The sequence below is a fragment of the Monocercomonoides exilis genome (genome assembly GCF_001643675.1).
Source record: "Monocercomonoides exilis strain PA203 chromosome Unknown scaffold12-1864167, whole genome shotgun sequence".
Classification (NCBI taxonomy): domain Eukaryota; phylum Preaxostyla; order Oxymonadida; family Polymastigidae; genus Monocercomonoides; species Monocercomonoides exilis.
The window spans coordinates 1209798-1222986 of NW_027150557.1; the positions used below are offsets into that span (position 1 = coordinate 1209798).

The window sequence follows — 13189 nt, forward strand, 5'->3', positions numbered from 1 at the left end:
TTGGAAATAAACATTTTTATCAAAAGTGATCCTGCCCATTTAAACAATTATGACCCAAATCACAAGGCTTGTGACAGGTGGTCTTGTTGACCACATCACTTATGATTTGATTGTTGCAGCTGACGATTCCAATGCTACTTCAAAGAAGTTAATAAAAGAGGCGTTGATGGAGATGGGAAAGAAAAAGCCCACAATGACAATGACTACAATTATGTGGACAATTTCGAATAAGGCATGGACACTTATGCCTTTATTTTATGCTTAAGATAAATTATGTTGTATCTTGTGATGTCTTTTTCTTTTATTGTTTATTTCCTTCTCAAATGCAATGTTTTATTTTTTAACTGGTAATTTTTTTACAGGTTTCCATGAGCCACAGAATTACATTGTTGAAAATTCTTGAGCAAATTCTTAATGAAAATCTTCATACAGTTAAAGCAGAATTAGCAACAACACTTGCTGGATTTGCAGCCAATGAAATGACTTCAGACAAAGTATTTTATTCCTTTTAATAATAAATTATTTTAAAATAAAATGTTGATTTAACATATTTAGGAAGTTCACACAGAGTGGCAGCATACAGCTTGCAGAATTCTTATTTCTCTAACAGTGTCATTTCCTGAGATTTGCTATGATCAAATTATAAATCGTCTTCCAACGGGGCATATCCCTCACTATTTCGTGATTTTCTCTCTATTTGAATTCTGCAAAAAGAATCCAGAATTTATGGTGATGAAATTAAAAGATGTTTTCTCTCGAATGATGCAGATTATGACAAGTCTCAAGCAGGATAATCTTCGATGGGTTTTCAGTGCTGCATTTGGAATGTTTGCTGATGCCGTAATACAAACAGAGCAAAATCGACGAGCCAAGAAGTTTGGAGGAGCAAGCACAAGCGCACTATCAGAAGGATTTGGTGCATCTTCTTCATTGTCTGCTAGCAGTTCTTCTCCAGCCGATCTCCTCCAATCAGGACGCGGTGAGTTTTCGGAGGCACTGCTCAATCTTTATGGATTTCCATTGGCTCGTCCAACATCAGCATTTGATGGAGAATCAGACACAGTGTTCTCGGTGATGATCAACAACTGGCTGACTATGGACAAGCTCCGTCTGGTGGTTGTGGAGTCGATGGGCAAGCTGATGCGGCTGATGACTGCTGATGCCTTCCACACGCACTTTCCGAAGCTTCTGGCTTTGCTGATGACGTATGTGAAGAAAGATGCACCGGCCGACAAGATTGCATCAGTGTCTGCACTCCACTCGCTGGTGATGGTGTCGCTGCATCTCAACCCACGCGATTTAGCTCCGACTCTTCCGCAGCTGCTGCCTTTGCTCCATTCAATCGTATGCTCACTTCCCCCGCTCCATTCAACGGCCCTCGTCTTCCCGCCGAAGCAGAACATGTGGGAGGAGTTTGTGAACAGAATTGCAATGGGAGAGGAGGAGCTGACAGAAGAAGACATTGCAGAAGAGGAGAGCGGAAACGGATTGGGTGTTTCAGTGTCTTCCCAAAGTGGCAGAAATGAAGGAGAAGATGAAGCAGAAGATGAAGAGGATGCAGAAGGCTCTTCTTCCTTTTCTTCCTCTTCTTCTCAGATGGATCCTCGTTCGCGCTTTCTTGTCCAGCCAATCAACGACCCTACAAAAATCCCAATTGACTTCGGAAATTCAGAAAAGCTATCTTCTGAACTGTATGGCACGTTTGCCTCAATCGCCATGGATCACATTGAAGATGTCCTCAACTTCCTCATCAAGCAGATTGAGGTGACGTCTGGCCTTGCACGTGCTGTGACAATCAACATTATCACTCACATTCTGAATGTGCTTCCGGCCCATTTGGAGCTGAAGCGCGGTCTGATCATAGCATCAATTGCATCTGTGTTGGGAGATTCTTCGTTGTGTGTGCGGTTTGCTATTGTGCAGCTGGTGCTGATGCTGTCGAGGAACAACTTTTTGGATGAGCCGGGGTGGGAAAAGCTGGTTGGTGCAGTCATTTTAGCAGCTGGTGCATTTACGAGGCAGTGGAGAGAGAGGCCTCCGCCGGGCGTGAAGGCAGGCGGGAAAGACAAAGTTGGACTGCCGAAGCCAGTTGTGGAACCGAAGAAAGAAAAGGTATAAAGTTTTTTTTTAAAAAATTGCATTAACTGCTATTTGATATAACATTTTATTGTTATTCTTTTCGAATTTATCACTTTCTATGAAATCCTTTCAAAAAAAAATTTTTTTTTCTGTTTTCTATCTAATTAATTAGACAACCCAACCACTGCCAACAGCTGAAGGGCTGTCCACATTTGCTTGTGATGTTCTGTATGAGATGGTTGTGCACCACTCTGAAATGAAGCTGAAATTGTGGCCACATCTTCTCGAATACATCATCCCTGTCCAATACACAGGCGCCCTGCCAGTCATTTGTGCTGCTGTGGCTCGTTTAGCAGCAAGCAGAAAGAGGAAAAACGGCACTGAAGACATTCTGATCGACTTCGACGACCGAAACAACGCGAACCTGCCGAAGCCGCATTCGATCATTTTGAGGCTGATCACGGTGATGTCAGATGTGCAGATGGGGAGGTACTTTGCTATTCCGTGTCTTGCCCTCTTACGTGTGATTCCACAGACGCTGCATTATTCGCTTGCAGACATTGTGGATGAGAGAGTGCCTGCGATCACTGCCTTCTGGAAGGAGGCGATAGACAATGCTGAGGCACTGGAGGAAGAGGAAGAAGAAGTTGCGAATGAAGAGAACGAGGAAGAGGAGGAAGATGAAGAAGCAGCGGAAAAGAGGATGAAGAAAGAAGAAGAGGAAGAGGAAGAACGCAAACGCCAACAGGAAGAAGAAGAGAAGAAGACAGAATTAGACAGAAGACAAGCCACACTTTGGACAGGTGCCTATTTTGACCGCACAAGTGGATCACTTTCAGGAGGCATTGGTGGAGTGAGCCAGCGAGAAGAGGCAGCCATGCTGAAGTGCAGCCCTCGTCCAGACACAACACAGACAGAAAAATGGGAGCACAGAGTGGCTGGTCTGTTTGCATACATCCTGGAGACGATACAAGACAACGAATGGATCAGCGTGCTGGGGGACTTCTTCACACAGCACTTTGGATTGTACCCTTCTCTCCCGTCTCTCGCCACATACGGAACACCCGGCGCGCCTGTGGTAGCTGGTGAGACTGCACCATATGTTCCGACATCATCATCTTCTTCTTCTTCTCAGCAGCAGCCTCAATTGCCACCACAATTCGGAGTGTCTCCTCTCAACCGTTCAAATGGACGACGTATTCTCATTCGATTGCTTGGTGTGTCAGCACAGCAGACGACTGCCAAGGAGATGGCACAAGCACAGATCGACACCATGTTCACTCGCACAGTGCACTCAGCAGAGTCCCACAGACAGGCACTGGCTGAGGGATACGGACTGACTGCAAAGAACCCGATGCACTGTGACTCTGTGTTCTCGCGGCTGGACTATGCTGTGCGGAGCGACATGATGCGGAAGGAGAAGTCGATGTTCTCCACAAAGACAGTCACTGACGAGTATGTCCGTGCCTCCATCATCCTCTGCTTCGGGCGTGTGGCTCTGTCTGCTCCGCCATCGATTGCACTGGCGAGGATCGAGGCGCATGTCATCAAGTGTCTCAACGACAATGCCCCGCTGCTGCACCTCACGTTCGCCAAGCAGGCAGCAGTCACTGCGATGGACTGCCTGAGCCGTGCTATTCTGCCGCAAAGGGTTGGACAGCAGTTTGTTCTGAGAGACAGAGACAGCTACATCAAGACAGTCATCAGCTATCTCCTCCCTGCTGACCCTGCTGAGAAGGATGCTGTCACCTCACAGCTCCTCGTCTCTGGTCTTGGACTGCTCAGGAAACTTGTTGGGCTGCAGCCAGTTGTGCCTGAAAAGCTGCAAAAGGAAATTGTCACACGCCTTTGCGATCTCTACGAACAAATGGATGCACCATCGGCAGCCGTGCTTTCAGCATCTGCTTCTTCTTCTGCTCCTCAGAGGAAGAGATTCACTCAAGAAGAGGCAGCTGCTGTAGCTGGTGCGCATTCATCATTTCTTGTTGCATTACTTGGAGCAGAAACTGGCTTAAGTGTATTCCTTCGTCTGGCTGGGTATATCTTGCCTTTGACCAGATCATTCAATCCAGGTGTGAGGAAAGGAGCACTCAGCTCATACGATGCGATTGTTCGAGCATTCGTCACACAAACAGCAGAACAAGAGCAGACACAGACAGATGCTGGGAAGACAGGAGGAGTGAGACTTGGCTCAACCATACAGGAGAATTGCTTCAAAGGGATAGGAACAATTATGGGGCTGCTGATAGGACGATGTGGAGATACACGCCCAGATGTGAGGAAGAGCGGATGTGATAGTGTGGGATTGTCACTGTATGTAGACCACATTCTGAAGACAGATCCTGCACTTGGCTTTGATGTGTCCCCAACAGCTGAGATCGTGGATGTGGCAGCAATGAGGAAGGATGTGGTGGAATGGGAAGACAAAGGAGAGATCGATGTGGTGCACCCGCGCAGCGGAGAGAAGCAGAAATACTCAGCCACCCTCAGCATCTTCATCTCCTCCCGCCTGACAACACACTTCTCGCAGTGCCTGCCTGTTTCAGAGCAGATCGATCTTGTGCACTCTTTGCTCCTCTGCGGTGCTAATGATCCAACTGTACAGGGTTCTGTCCTGTCATTGATGCTTGCATTCAGGATGATCCAGGTGATTGGCTTCTCGTTCCCACCATCGGCTGTGGAGCTTATATTCAGACGCTGTGTGGACTGCCTCACTCCATTCAATGCCACACTCAGCGGGAAAGAGTCGCCGGCACAAGCATATGCGGTGCATCTGGAACAGCAGCAAGCAAGAGAGAACAAGAGAGCAAGCATGACAATGGGACAATCAAGCTCGGCTTCTTCTTCTTCTTCTGCTTCTGCTTCTGCTTCTTCTTCTTCTTCTTCTTCTTCAAGTGCAGATCCTTCACACTGGAAACCTACATCTCCGTCTATTTATGCCGGAAACTTGCTCTTCTCTCCAATGAAAGAGCTCGATGCGCCTGTTGAAGAGCAGCTGCTGAACTGTGTGAGCTGCCTGTGCAACCACCACCCGTCCATCATGTTTGAGGCGCTGCTGTCGATGAGTGTGTCTGAGAGAGTCACCCAATCAAAACTCTGCTTTGCTGTCGGCGCTGCCTCTCCAATTGCACCTTCTTCGAAGTTTATGAGGCTGGTGCTGTCAATCCTGTGTGGCGCTGAGCAGTTTGAGACGAAGCATCTGAAGGATGGAGTACATTACTTCCCTCTCTCTCGCCCGCAGATGGCTGTGAATGCGCTGGCGTCTGTGCTCTCTGCCAGACCTGCCTGTGATCCAACTGCAAAACAGGCACCTAATTCAGTTGTGACAATACCAACATCGATGAAGAACAAAGTGCTGGAAGAGGCCTTTTTGAACGAGCATCTGCCTGCGATCGTCGCTGCACTGCTCATCCAGCTGTCAACGCTGATGGTCTGTGAGAACAACATCGAGGCACTGAAAACAGTTTGATTTGATTTTGTTTTAATTTCATGTAATTCTCGTTTTTTATTCTTTTTTTTTTAAATTGAATTGTGAATTTTCAATTTAAAGGTTGCTATTGCTCTACGTGGAGTACTAAATCATGTTGGACAAGCCGAGTTAATTGACTGTCTGGCCTATCCCAATGTATTCAAAATGGACGAGATGGATCGCATTTCAGAGTCAGACACGATTGAAGATGCGCAGAAGAAGAAGCAGGCCTTCAAAGGAAACGCTGCTTCACCCAGCTCAAAAGAGAAAGAGAAAGACAAAAAAAAAAGCGAAGCAAAAGGCTCGTCAGGCACCGACCCTTCGTTTGTTGCTTCTCCGCCGTACAACCGCTGGCAGGTGATAGCCGACAAGAACTCCTTCGACCACTTCGTCTTTGCATACGCCTGCCGCGTCGCCGCCACCCACCCGTTCATTGCACCCGGTGTCATTGATCTTGCTGTGCCTCTGCTGTCTTCCACGTTTCCTGCACAGAGGCTGGGCGCGCTGGCTCTTGTGGTTGGGATGGTGCCTCATTTGAAGTACTTCCTCAACACCAACCCGCAGCCTATCCCTGGCCATCCCTCAGACGCCCTGAAAGATCCAGACTTCGCTTCAAAGCTCATTTCGCGTGTTTCTGATGCACTTTTGTCTCGCACCTCAGATGATGTGGTGAGGATAAGAAGGATGACATTAGAAGGGCTCAGCTACTTGGCTCCTGCGTGCTTCTCGCAGCAGATTCCGTTCAATTCTGATCCTCTCACTGAACTCCAGTCGCCGCACGTGTTGGGGAAATCACAAAGAGGCAAATCAGGAGAGGAGAATGAAGATGAAAACTCAGACGAGATGAAAGAGCAGAGAGGGGCGAGGATTCTGAACATGCTGGCTGCTTCTATTCTGGCTGCAATGTGCCGAGGCTGCGACGACACAGATATGGGCTGTGCTCGCATCTCTGCGCTTTCGCTGCGCCGGATGCTGATGTCGTCTTCGCTGGACGAAATCTCCGTTTCTCCGATGCTCATCACCATCTGCGTGGCGGGGCGGAACCTCACCACGCAGCGCTTAAACTCTCCTCAGCTCAAATGCAGCGGGTGTGGTGTATTGGCGTGCTTGAGCCGGTTTGGGAAAGGAGTGAGTGGCCATCAATATATGGAGCAGATGCACGTGGCCTTGCCATACATGGCAGTGATGCTGAGTGACAAGGCTGTTCAACCTCGAAAGGCTGCTCGTATTTGGCTGAAGAGAGTGTCTCTGCTGTTGAGTGGAGGAGCAACACAGTCACCCCTGGTCTCATTCTGTACAGCGTCTTCTGTGTTTGCGAAGGACACAGATCTGGCAAAGGATGACAGATGCACTGAGACTTTGTATTCGACTTTTGCGAAGGTGCTTATCACTTTGTTTTTGGAGCGGCTTGGCCAGTTTGTGTCTGCTCTTGCTGCTCTGCTGGGTGGAGACAAGCCTCCAGCAACGAAAATAGCAGCGTGCCAGATGGTTGGGTATATTTTGGAGTATATTCCGAAGGAAGAGAGGAAGAGGCTGCCTACTGAACAAGCAATCAAGGCAATATCTGCTCTATTGAGAGATGGAAACGTTCTTGTGAAAAACACGGCTGCCCGGATGCTGAAGCCACTCTGGTCTTATTAAGCATTGATGTTCATGTAAAACTGTAAATTTTTGAATGAAATATCTCTTTTAATTCTATCATTTTTATCTTACAAATATTATTATTATAGGTATTTCGTTTTTGTTTTTACAATTGAGATAACTTCATTTTCTAAGAACGTACTGTTATGATTTTTATTTTTCGTCTTTAATTATGAAATGTCATTTCTAATTATATACGTTTCTACAATTATTTATACGAACTTACAATTTTTATAATTATTTATGTTTGCAGTTTCTTCTTTGTTTTTAATTTGTTTATGGGTGATCAAAGAACTTATTTTACTAAATTTTATTTTTCTCTGCGAATTATGTACAAATGATACTTTTTTACAAACTTCATAACGTTATATAATATTTGCATTGTTTTACGGGAATGTTTTGAGCAGGAAACATTTTGCAACAAGTATAAAACCGAAAAAATAAATTCATTTTCCAAGTCATTTATTTAAAGGAAATGGTGTGCAATAATTTAGTCAAATTATTTCATTATAAAACCATTGCTTCATTTTGCATTTTGAATTCAGCCTTTCACTCATCCAAAGACAGTTGATGAATTTGATGCTGCAATGGAAAAAGCTGGTGACAAACTTGTTGTAATTGACTTCAGCGCAACTTGGTGCGGTCCATGCCAAAAAATAAAACCAGTGTTCGAGTCTCTTGCATCAAAATACAATGATGTTACATTCTTATCTTGCGATGTCGATGAGTTATCTGATCTTGATGAAGTTGAAGATATAACAGGCGTTCCAACATTTCAGTTTGTCAAAAAGGGGAAGAAAGTTGGAGAGTTCTCCGGAGCTAACGAAGATAAGTTGGTGAGCATGGTTGATCAGTTAAAGTGAAAAATGGCATTTCCTTGTAATTTATTAAATTTTATCGTATTTTTTTATTTGTGTGTTAAATTTGAAAACTCAAAATATGTATCTATATATATTTGTGTTTATATTTAAATTTATTTGTTTAGGAAATTTTTTATAAATAAAACAAAAAAGAATGGACAAAAAAGCAATAAAAAATTCAAAACTTGAAGTCAAAATGACTTATAAATTCAATTAAAAACTTGCTTTTCATCCTTCTGAAACTCTCTTTAATTTATCTTGACTGTCAGAAGGAGAGGCTTCATCCATTTCTTGAAATACGTGACTATTTTTCGCTCTTGTCGTTTGATTTTGATCAGATTCATCTTTTTCAGCTGAGTTATTTTCTTGATCTTTTTCTTTTTGGGATTCTTTTTGCATCAGCATCATTTTCTGCCTTCTTTTCAATTTTTCTTCTTCTTTTCTCTTTTTTTCTTCTTCCCTATGCCTCGACATCATCAATGCGCACCAGGGATGGTTTAACGCTTCCTGGGCAGATATTCTCTTCTTCACATCAACCTGAAGCATCTGCTTAATGAGATCCTTAGCTTCATCTGATACTTTTGTCCATTCGTCTGCAATAAACGGAATATTTCCACTCATTATTTGCTCAAACAAGGGCTTTCTCGTCACTTGCTCAAAGTCTTCACTGAATGGTGGATGTTGTGTCAGCATCACATGGAGAAGAATCCCCAGTGACCACACATCCAGCTTCAATATGTCTTCCTTTGTGGACTGTGCATCTGCCCCAGAAGATTGCGATGTCGGCGAAAGAGACGAAGAAGTCTGCGACTGATGCATCGCAGCTACATCCTTTTTCTTGAACTTGTTTGCACGCTCAACTGCACCGTATGCACAATATATCTCCGGCGCAATAAACTCAGGTGTTCCACAGAAAGTCTTTCCAGAGGTGATAATCAGCGCCGATGGATGGTGATGCCCCTGGTTCATTTTCCCTTCTTTTGAATGCTCTGTGCTTTTTGTGTCTGAATATTGCTGTGTCTCTGTTTGTGAACCTCCACTGTTTGTATTCTCACCTTCCTCTGGCTCCACAAACCGTGCTATTCCGAAGTCAGCCAGCTTTGCGATGAGCCGCATCCGCTTCCCTGTGTCTGGATCGCGGTAAAACAGGCACTGGGGAAACTTGAGACGAGGGGAAGAAGTAGCAGGCCTTGGCGGAGACAACAGCAGAGAAGATGTGTGTGTGCTGTCTTGTGCCTGTGAAGTCGCAGGATGCACCTGCGGAGAGAGAGACGGGGTGAGGTTGGATGGAGACCCAGCTGCGATGGCTGTGAGTGTCGAGGGAGATAAAAGGGACGTGTTGGAGACTGGAGATGTGGGCGACTGGGGAGAGCTGATTGCTGATTGTTGAAATGAGGTTGAGATAGAAGGCACAGAAGGCGATGATGTTGATGGTGATCCTGTCAGTGCTGTCGAATGAAAAGGCGTTTGCGGCGTAAGTTTTGTCTTGTCTATCTCATCTTCTTTTTCTTTGTCCTCGAAAGCTCTTTTCACTTTCTTCATCGGAAATTCAGTGTCTATTGAGTTAACTGCTTGCTGACTGCGGTTCTGGTTCTTTCTTCTCCTTCTTTCTTCTCTGCTTTCCTTATCATCCCCATCGATGCTCCCGTCTTCGTCAAAGTCATCGAGCGAGTCGTCGTCTGACGATAGTTCCTCGTCTTCAGCGACTTCTTCTTTTTTAAACAGAACATTGCCTGGCTTGATGTCGCGGTGGACAATCCCCTTCGAGTGGCAATAGGCCACAGCCGACAGGATTTGGTAGAATGTTGGAAAACAGACTGACTCCGTCAGCGCCTGTTGAGACAAAGGCTCGAGAAGGTCGTTCCCATTCAAACTGCATAGAAATGAATGATGAATATATGATAATATATATTATTAAATAATAATAATAATAATAATAATAATAACTGCTTTTTGTAAATATCATAAAATACAAACTATTCCATAACAATGTAAGCTTTTTTATCTCCCTCCAATCCTTCTTCAACTTGCGTAATATTTGGATGTCCTCTTAAACACTTCATTACTTCATATTCAGCAAGAAAAGGTGAATTCTTTGAATCTTCATTATCATTTCGATCAAAATCTTGATTTTGTTCCAAACTATGATCTTCCGTCTCTCGCTGATATCTAGGGTTCATCCTTGCCATTTGTCGGTATTTCTTTTTATCCAATATTTTCACAGCATATGGAATTCCCGTAGTTTTTTTAATAGCAAGTCTAACCTCAGCAAATGATCCTGTTCCAAGTGATGTCTGTGGTAAGTACTTTGAAGTGAAGCAAGGATCAAGAGCTGATTGTGGAGATGGATATAGAGAAGGCATCATTGAAAAAAGTTGGCATTTAAAATAGTAGAATAATGGATCTATTTAAAAAATAGCAAATTTTATAATGAAAATATCGTGTTATCATTAAAAATTCTCAAACATTTATCAGTTAAAGAATTTGGATTTGTAAGTGCAATGCTGTCTCCATCAGAAATGAGAGTATGATTACCTTTTCCAATTTTTCTTCTATTAACATATGTTCCATTGGTACTTTTGTTATTTAATAAATTTGAATTGTTGAAATTATAACAAATATTTGCTTAAAATACCTCAAATCTTTGAGATAAATGTTATTTCCTTGTGTTTCTTCCATCATTAATGAAATTGTACAATGCAATCCACTCACTCTTGGATCCATTACATGAATCATACATGAGCTGCTTCGACCAATTGTAACTTCATTTTCAATTAAATCAGCTTTGCGTAAAATTGGATTAAGAGGCACTAATTGACCCCAAATTTTTCTATCTGGGGTTAGTGTGCATGATTCCTCATCGAGCCTTTGAGTTTCGGTTTTCATAGTGCATGATGCATCAAACTGAGGAGAAGAATAATCCATCTGATTATTTATTTTTTGTTATGGGTTCTTTGATTCCAAAATAGTTAACATAGATCCTATTATGTTGATATTTGTTTTGTTGAGAATTTCGAATAATGAAAATTAACTTCTTCAGTACATGTTGTTTGAAGGGACTTTTTTGTTTCTTTCGTGATGAATATTAAACAAAAGGAACTTTCCAAAAAAATTTAGACATATATTGATACGAATTGAAAAAAATTTGGACATATGTCAAAATTTTTTTGAAAAGTTCCTTATGTTTAATTTTCAAATAAATCACAAATTTCATATTTCGATCATATTTCAGTTCATTCTCACGAAACTTCACTAAAATGGAAGAATAAACATTGTCAATATTTAGCTTTCATGACATTGAAATTTGGAAAGTTGGAACAGAAATGTGATCGAAATATGAAATTTATATCTTATTAGAAAATAAAACAAAAGGAACTTTTCAAAAAAATAATGACATATGTTTTTTTATGATCCAAAAAAAAAAAAAAAAGCTGAAAAAGGGAAAAGAAAAATGCAACCAGAAATGGCGTCGATTGACAACCGCATTTATGAAAATTGACTCGAGAGGATGGCGCGAATTCTAATTGACGGAAAATCCAGGCTTGTGGATGCTTCAAACTTCGGTGAATTTTCAAAAAAACACTCATCCATTCATTGCATGCCGTAAAAAAGTGGCATGGATGTTGCCAAAGCGAAAAGGCCATCATTTCTTCGTAAGTTAAAAAAAATGAAATTGTTATTGACGTTATTAAAATTGAAGCAAAGTGTGGAACAAACGTGACAGAGAAAAAAACAAAAGAATTGGTTTGCAAAATATTTTTTTCCAATTTATTTGATTAAAGTTAGATAGAAAATGCGATTGAAGATGTGGATTCAAAGATTTAAGAAGATGCTTCACCAAAAAAAAGAAATTTCAAAATTTGCAGCCTGTTCATTCTTGCGAAATCAAACCGAATAGAAATTACAAAAGCCAATTTTTCTGGATTCAAATCATCTTGAATCATCTTGTCAGGACGTTTTGAAACATCGGAATGAAATGCTTGATGATTTTCTTTTAAAATACAAATACTGAAGGGAGCTGATCTTTAATGTGGATGAAACAAAACAAAGATTATCTGATAATAGACAAAAACTTGTTGCGGCATCCTCGAAGTCTCCTTCAGCCAGTTGCCTTGCTCCTTCGAGAGTGCGAAACGCGATGCTTGTGGCTGCTGTTGCCTTGGATGGATTTTCTTTGCCCACAATTGTACTTTGGCCGAGTTCCAATATTCCAGAAGAGTTGACTCCTTTGCTATCTCCTTAACTTGATGTGTGGAGCAATGCTAACGGTTGGATGAACTTTTCTCTATTCGAACGATACTCATTGCGAGTTCTTCTTCCAGAAATATTTGAAAGAAAGAAAAGGATGAAATAAACTGAAGAGAGATGTTTGCTATTCGAAGATTCGCACAGCTCTCGTGCAAACCCTATTATTTGGAGAAAATTTATGGAATCGAATGTGGATGTCATCACATTTGTTTTTCACGACGCACATATTTAGCAACATCTCAATTGAGGGTGTTTTCTGTTCTTAAATTAGTTTTGAATTCATCAACAGAAATTTTACAACCTTTAACTGCTTCTTCCAACAGAAAAGCTTTGGCAGACATCCTTCCTCAGTCTCTTAACTTTGCATCCACACAATCAGTTATTAAGAATGCCTTTGATGCAAGTGGCGTTTTATTTAAATCATCAGGACAAATTTTATAAAAATTGCCTCAACTCTCTTCATTTCCTTTCACAACTAATACAAATCGTTTTGATTTTTATTGAAAACTGCTCACAAACGAAGATTTCTTAGAAAAAAGGGAAGAAGATATTTTAATACGAACAAGTGTTAAATGTTCTGAAGCCGAAGAAGAAAATAGAAAACATTGAAGAAACTCTTTCATTTAAGTCAAAGAAGAAAAGAGTTTATAGAAGAATTTTGCATGATGACGTGGATAATATCAAAGAAGAAAATTCTACAGATCAAGGTTCAGGAAAAAGAAGAATTAGAAGACTATTTGACGAAAGTTTTGTTTATTTTTGCTAATTGAGTCTGCATTTTTTGTATTTTATCACTTCAAAAATTTGGTGCCAATAAAAAAATGGTTCCAATAAAAACACCAACCTAAAGAAATGCTTTTATTTTCCAAGTTATTCCAGCTGTTCCTTTTTT

General features: G+C 41.9%; 3 protein-coding genes across 3 annotated transcripts; 2 read left to right on the forward strand and 1 right to left on the reverse strand.

Moving 5' to 3' along the window:
- Positions 1–45: 45 nt before the first annotated feature.
- Positions 46–7646, forward strand: MONOS_6513fu6514 (uncharacterized protein). Its single transcript, XM_067876754.1, has 5 exons — positions 46–232; positions 363–494; positions 556–2112; positions 2252–5542; positions 5630–7646. Exons 1-5 carry the CDS (start codon positions 50–52, stop codon positions 7187–7189), a joined length of 6723 nt encoding a protein of 2240 aa, XP_067731277.1. The 5' UTR covers positions 46–49; the 3' UTR covers positions 7190–7646.
- Positions 7645–8140, forward strand: MONOS_6512 (Thioredoxin). The gene is made up of 2 exons (XM_067876753.1): positions 7645–7667; positions 7735–8140. Exons 1-2 carry the CDS (start codon positions 7665–7667, stop codon positions 8050–8052), a joined length of 321 nt encoding a protein of 106 aa, XP_067731278.1. The 5' UTR covers positions 7645–7664; the 3' UTR covers positions 8053–8140.
- Positions 8134–10991, reverse strand: MONOS_6511 (putative CAMK/RAD53 protein kinase). The gene is made up of 4 exons (XM_067876752.1): positions 10685–10991; positions 10516–10625; positions 10027–10453; positions 8134–9922 (listed from the first exon to the last, which is right to left on the reverse strand). Exons 1-4 carry the CDS (start codon positions 10972–10974, stop codon positions 8278–8280), a joined length of 2472 nt encoding a protein of 823 aa, XP_067731279.1. The 5' UTR covers positions 10975–10991; the 3' UTR covers positions 8134–8277.
- Positions 10992–13189: the final 2198 nt, after the last annotated feature.

Bases quoted from the DNA above. Each gene is read 5' to 3' on its own strand.
- MONOS_6513fu6514 (XM_067876754.1), top strand. From the start codon at position 50: ATGACCCAAATCACAAGGCTTGTGACAGGTGGTCTTGTTGACCACATC. The intron at 495-555 runs GTATTTTATTCC...TAACATATTTAG, and splicing joins ATGAAATGACTTCAGACAAA to GAAGTTCACACAGAGTGGCA. The intron at 2,113-2,251 runs GTATAAAGTTTT...CTAATTAATTAG, and splicing joins TGGAACCGAAGAAAGAAAAG to ACAACCCAACCACTGCCAAC.
- MONOS_6511 (XM_067876752.1), bottom strand. From the start codon at position 10,974: ATGGATTATTCTTCTCCTCAGTTTGATGCATCATGCACTATGAAAACC. The intron at 10,626-10,684 runs GTATTTTAAGCA...AAATAACAAAAG, and splicing joins ATTTATCTCAAAGATTTGAG to TACCAATGGAACATATGTTA. The intron at 10,454-10,515 runs GTTTGAGAATTT...TTTTTTAAATAG, and splicing joins AAATTCTTTAACTGATAAAT to ATCCATTATTCTACTATTTT.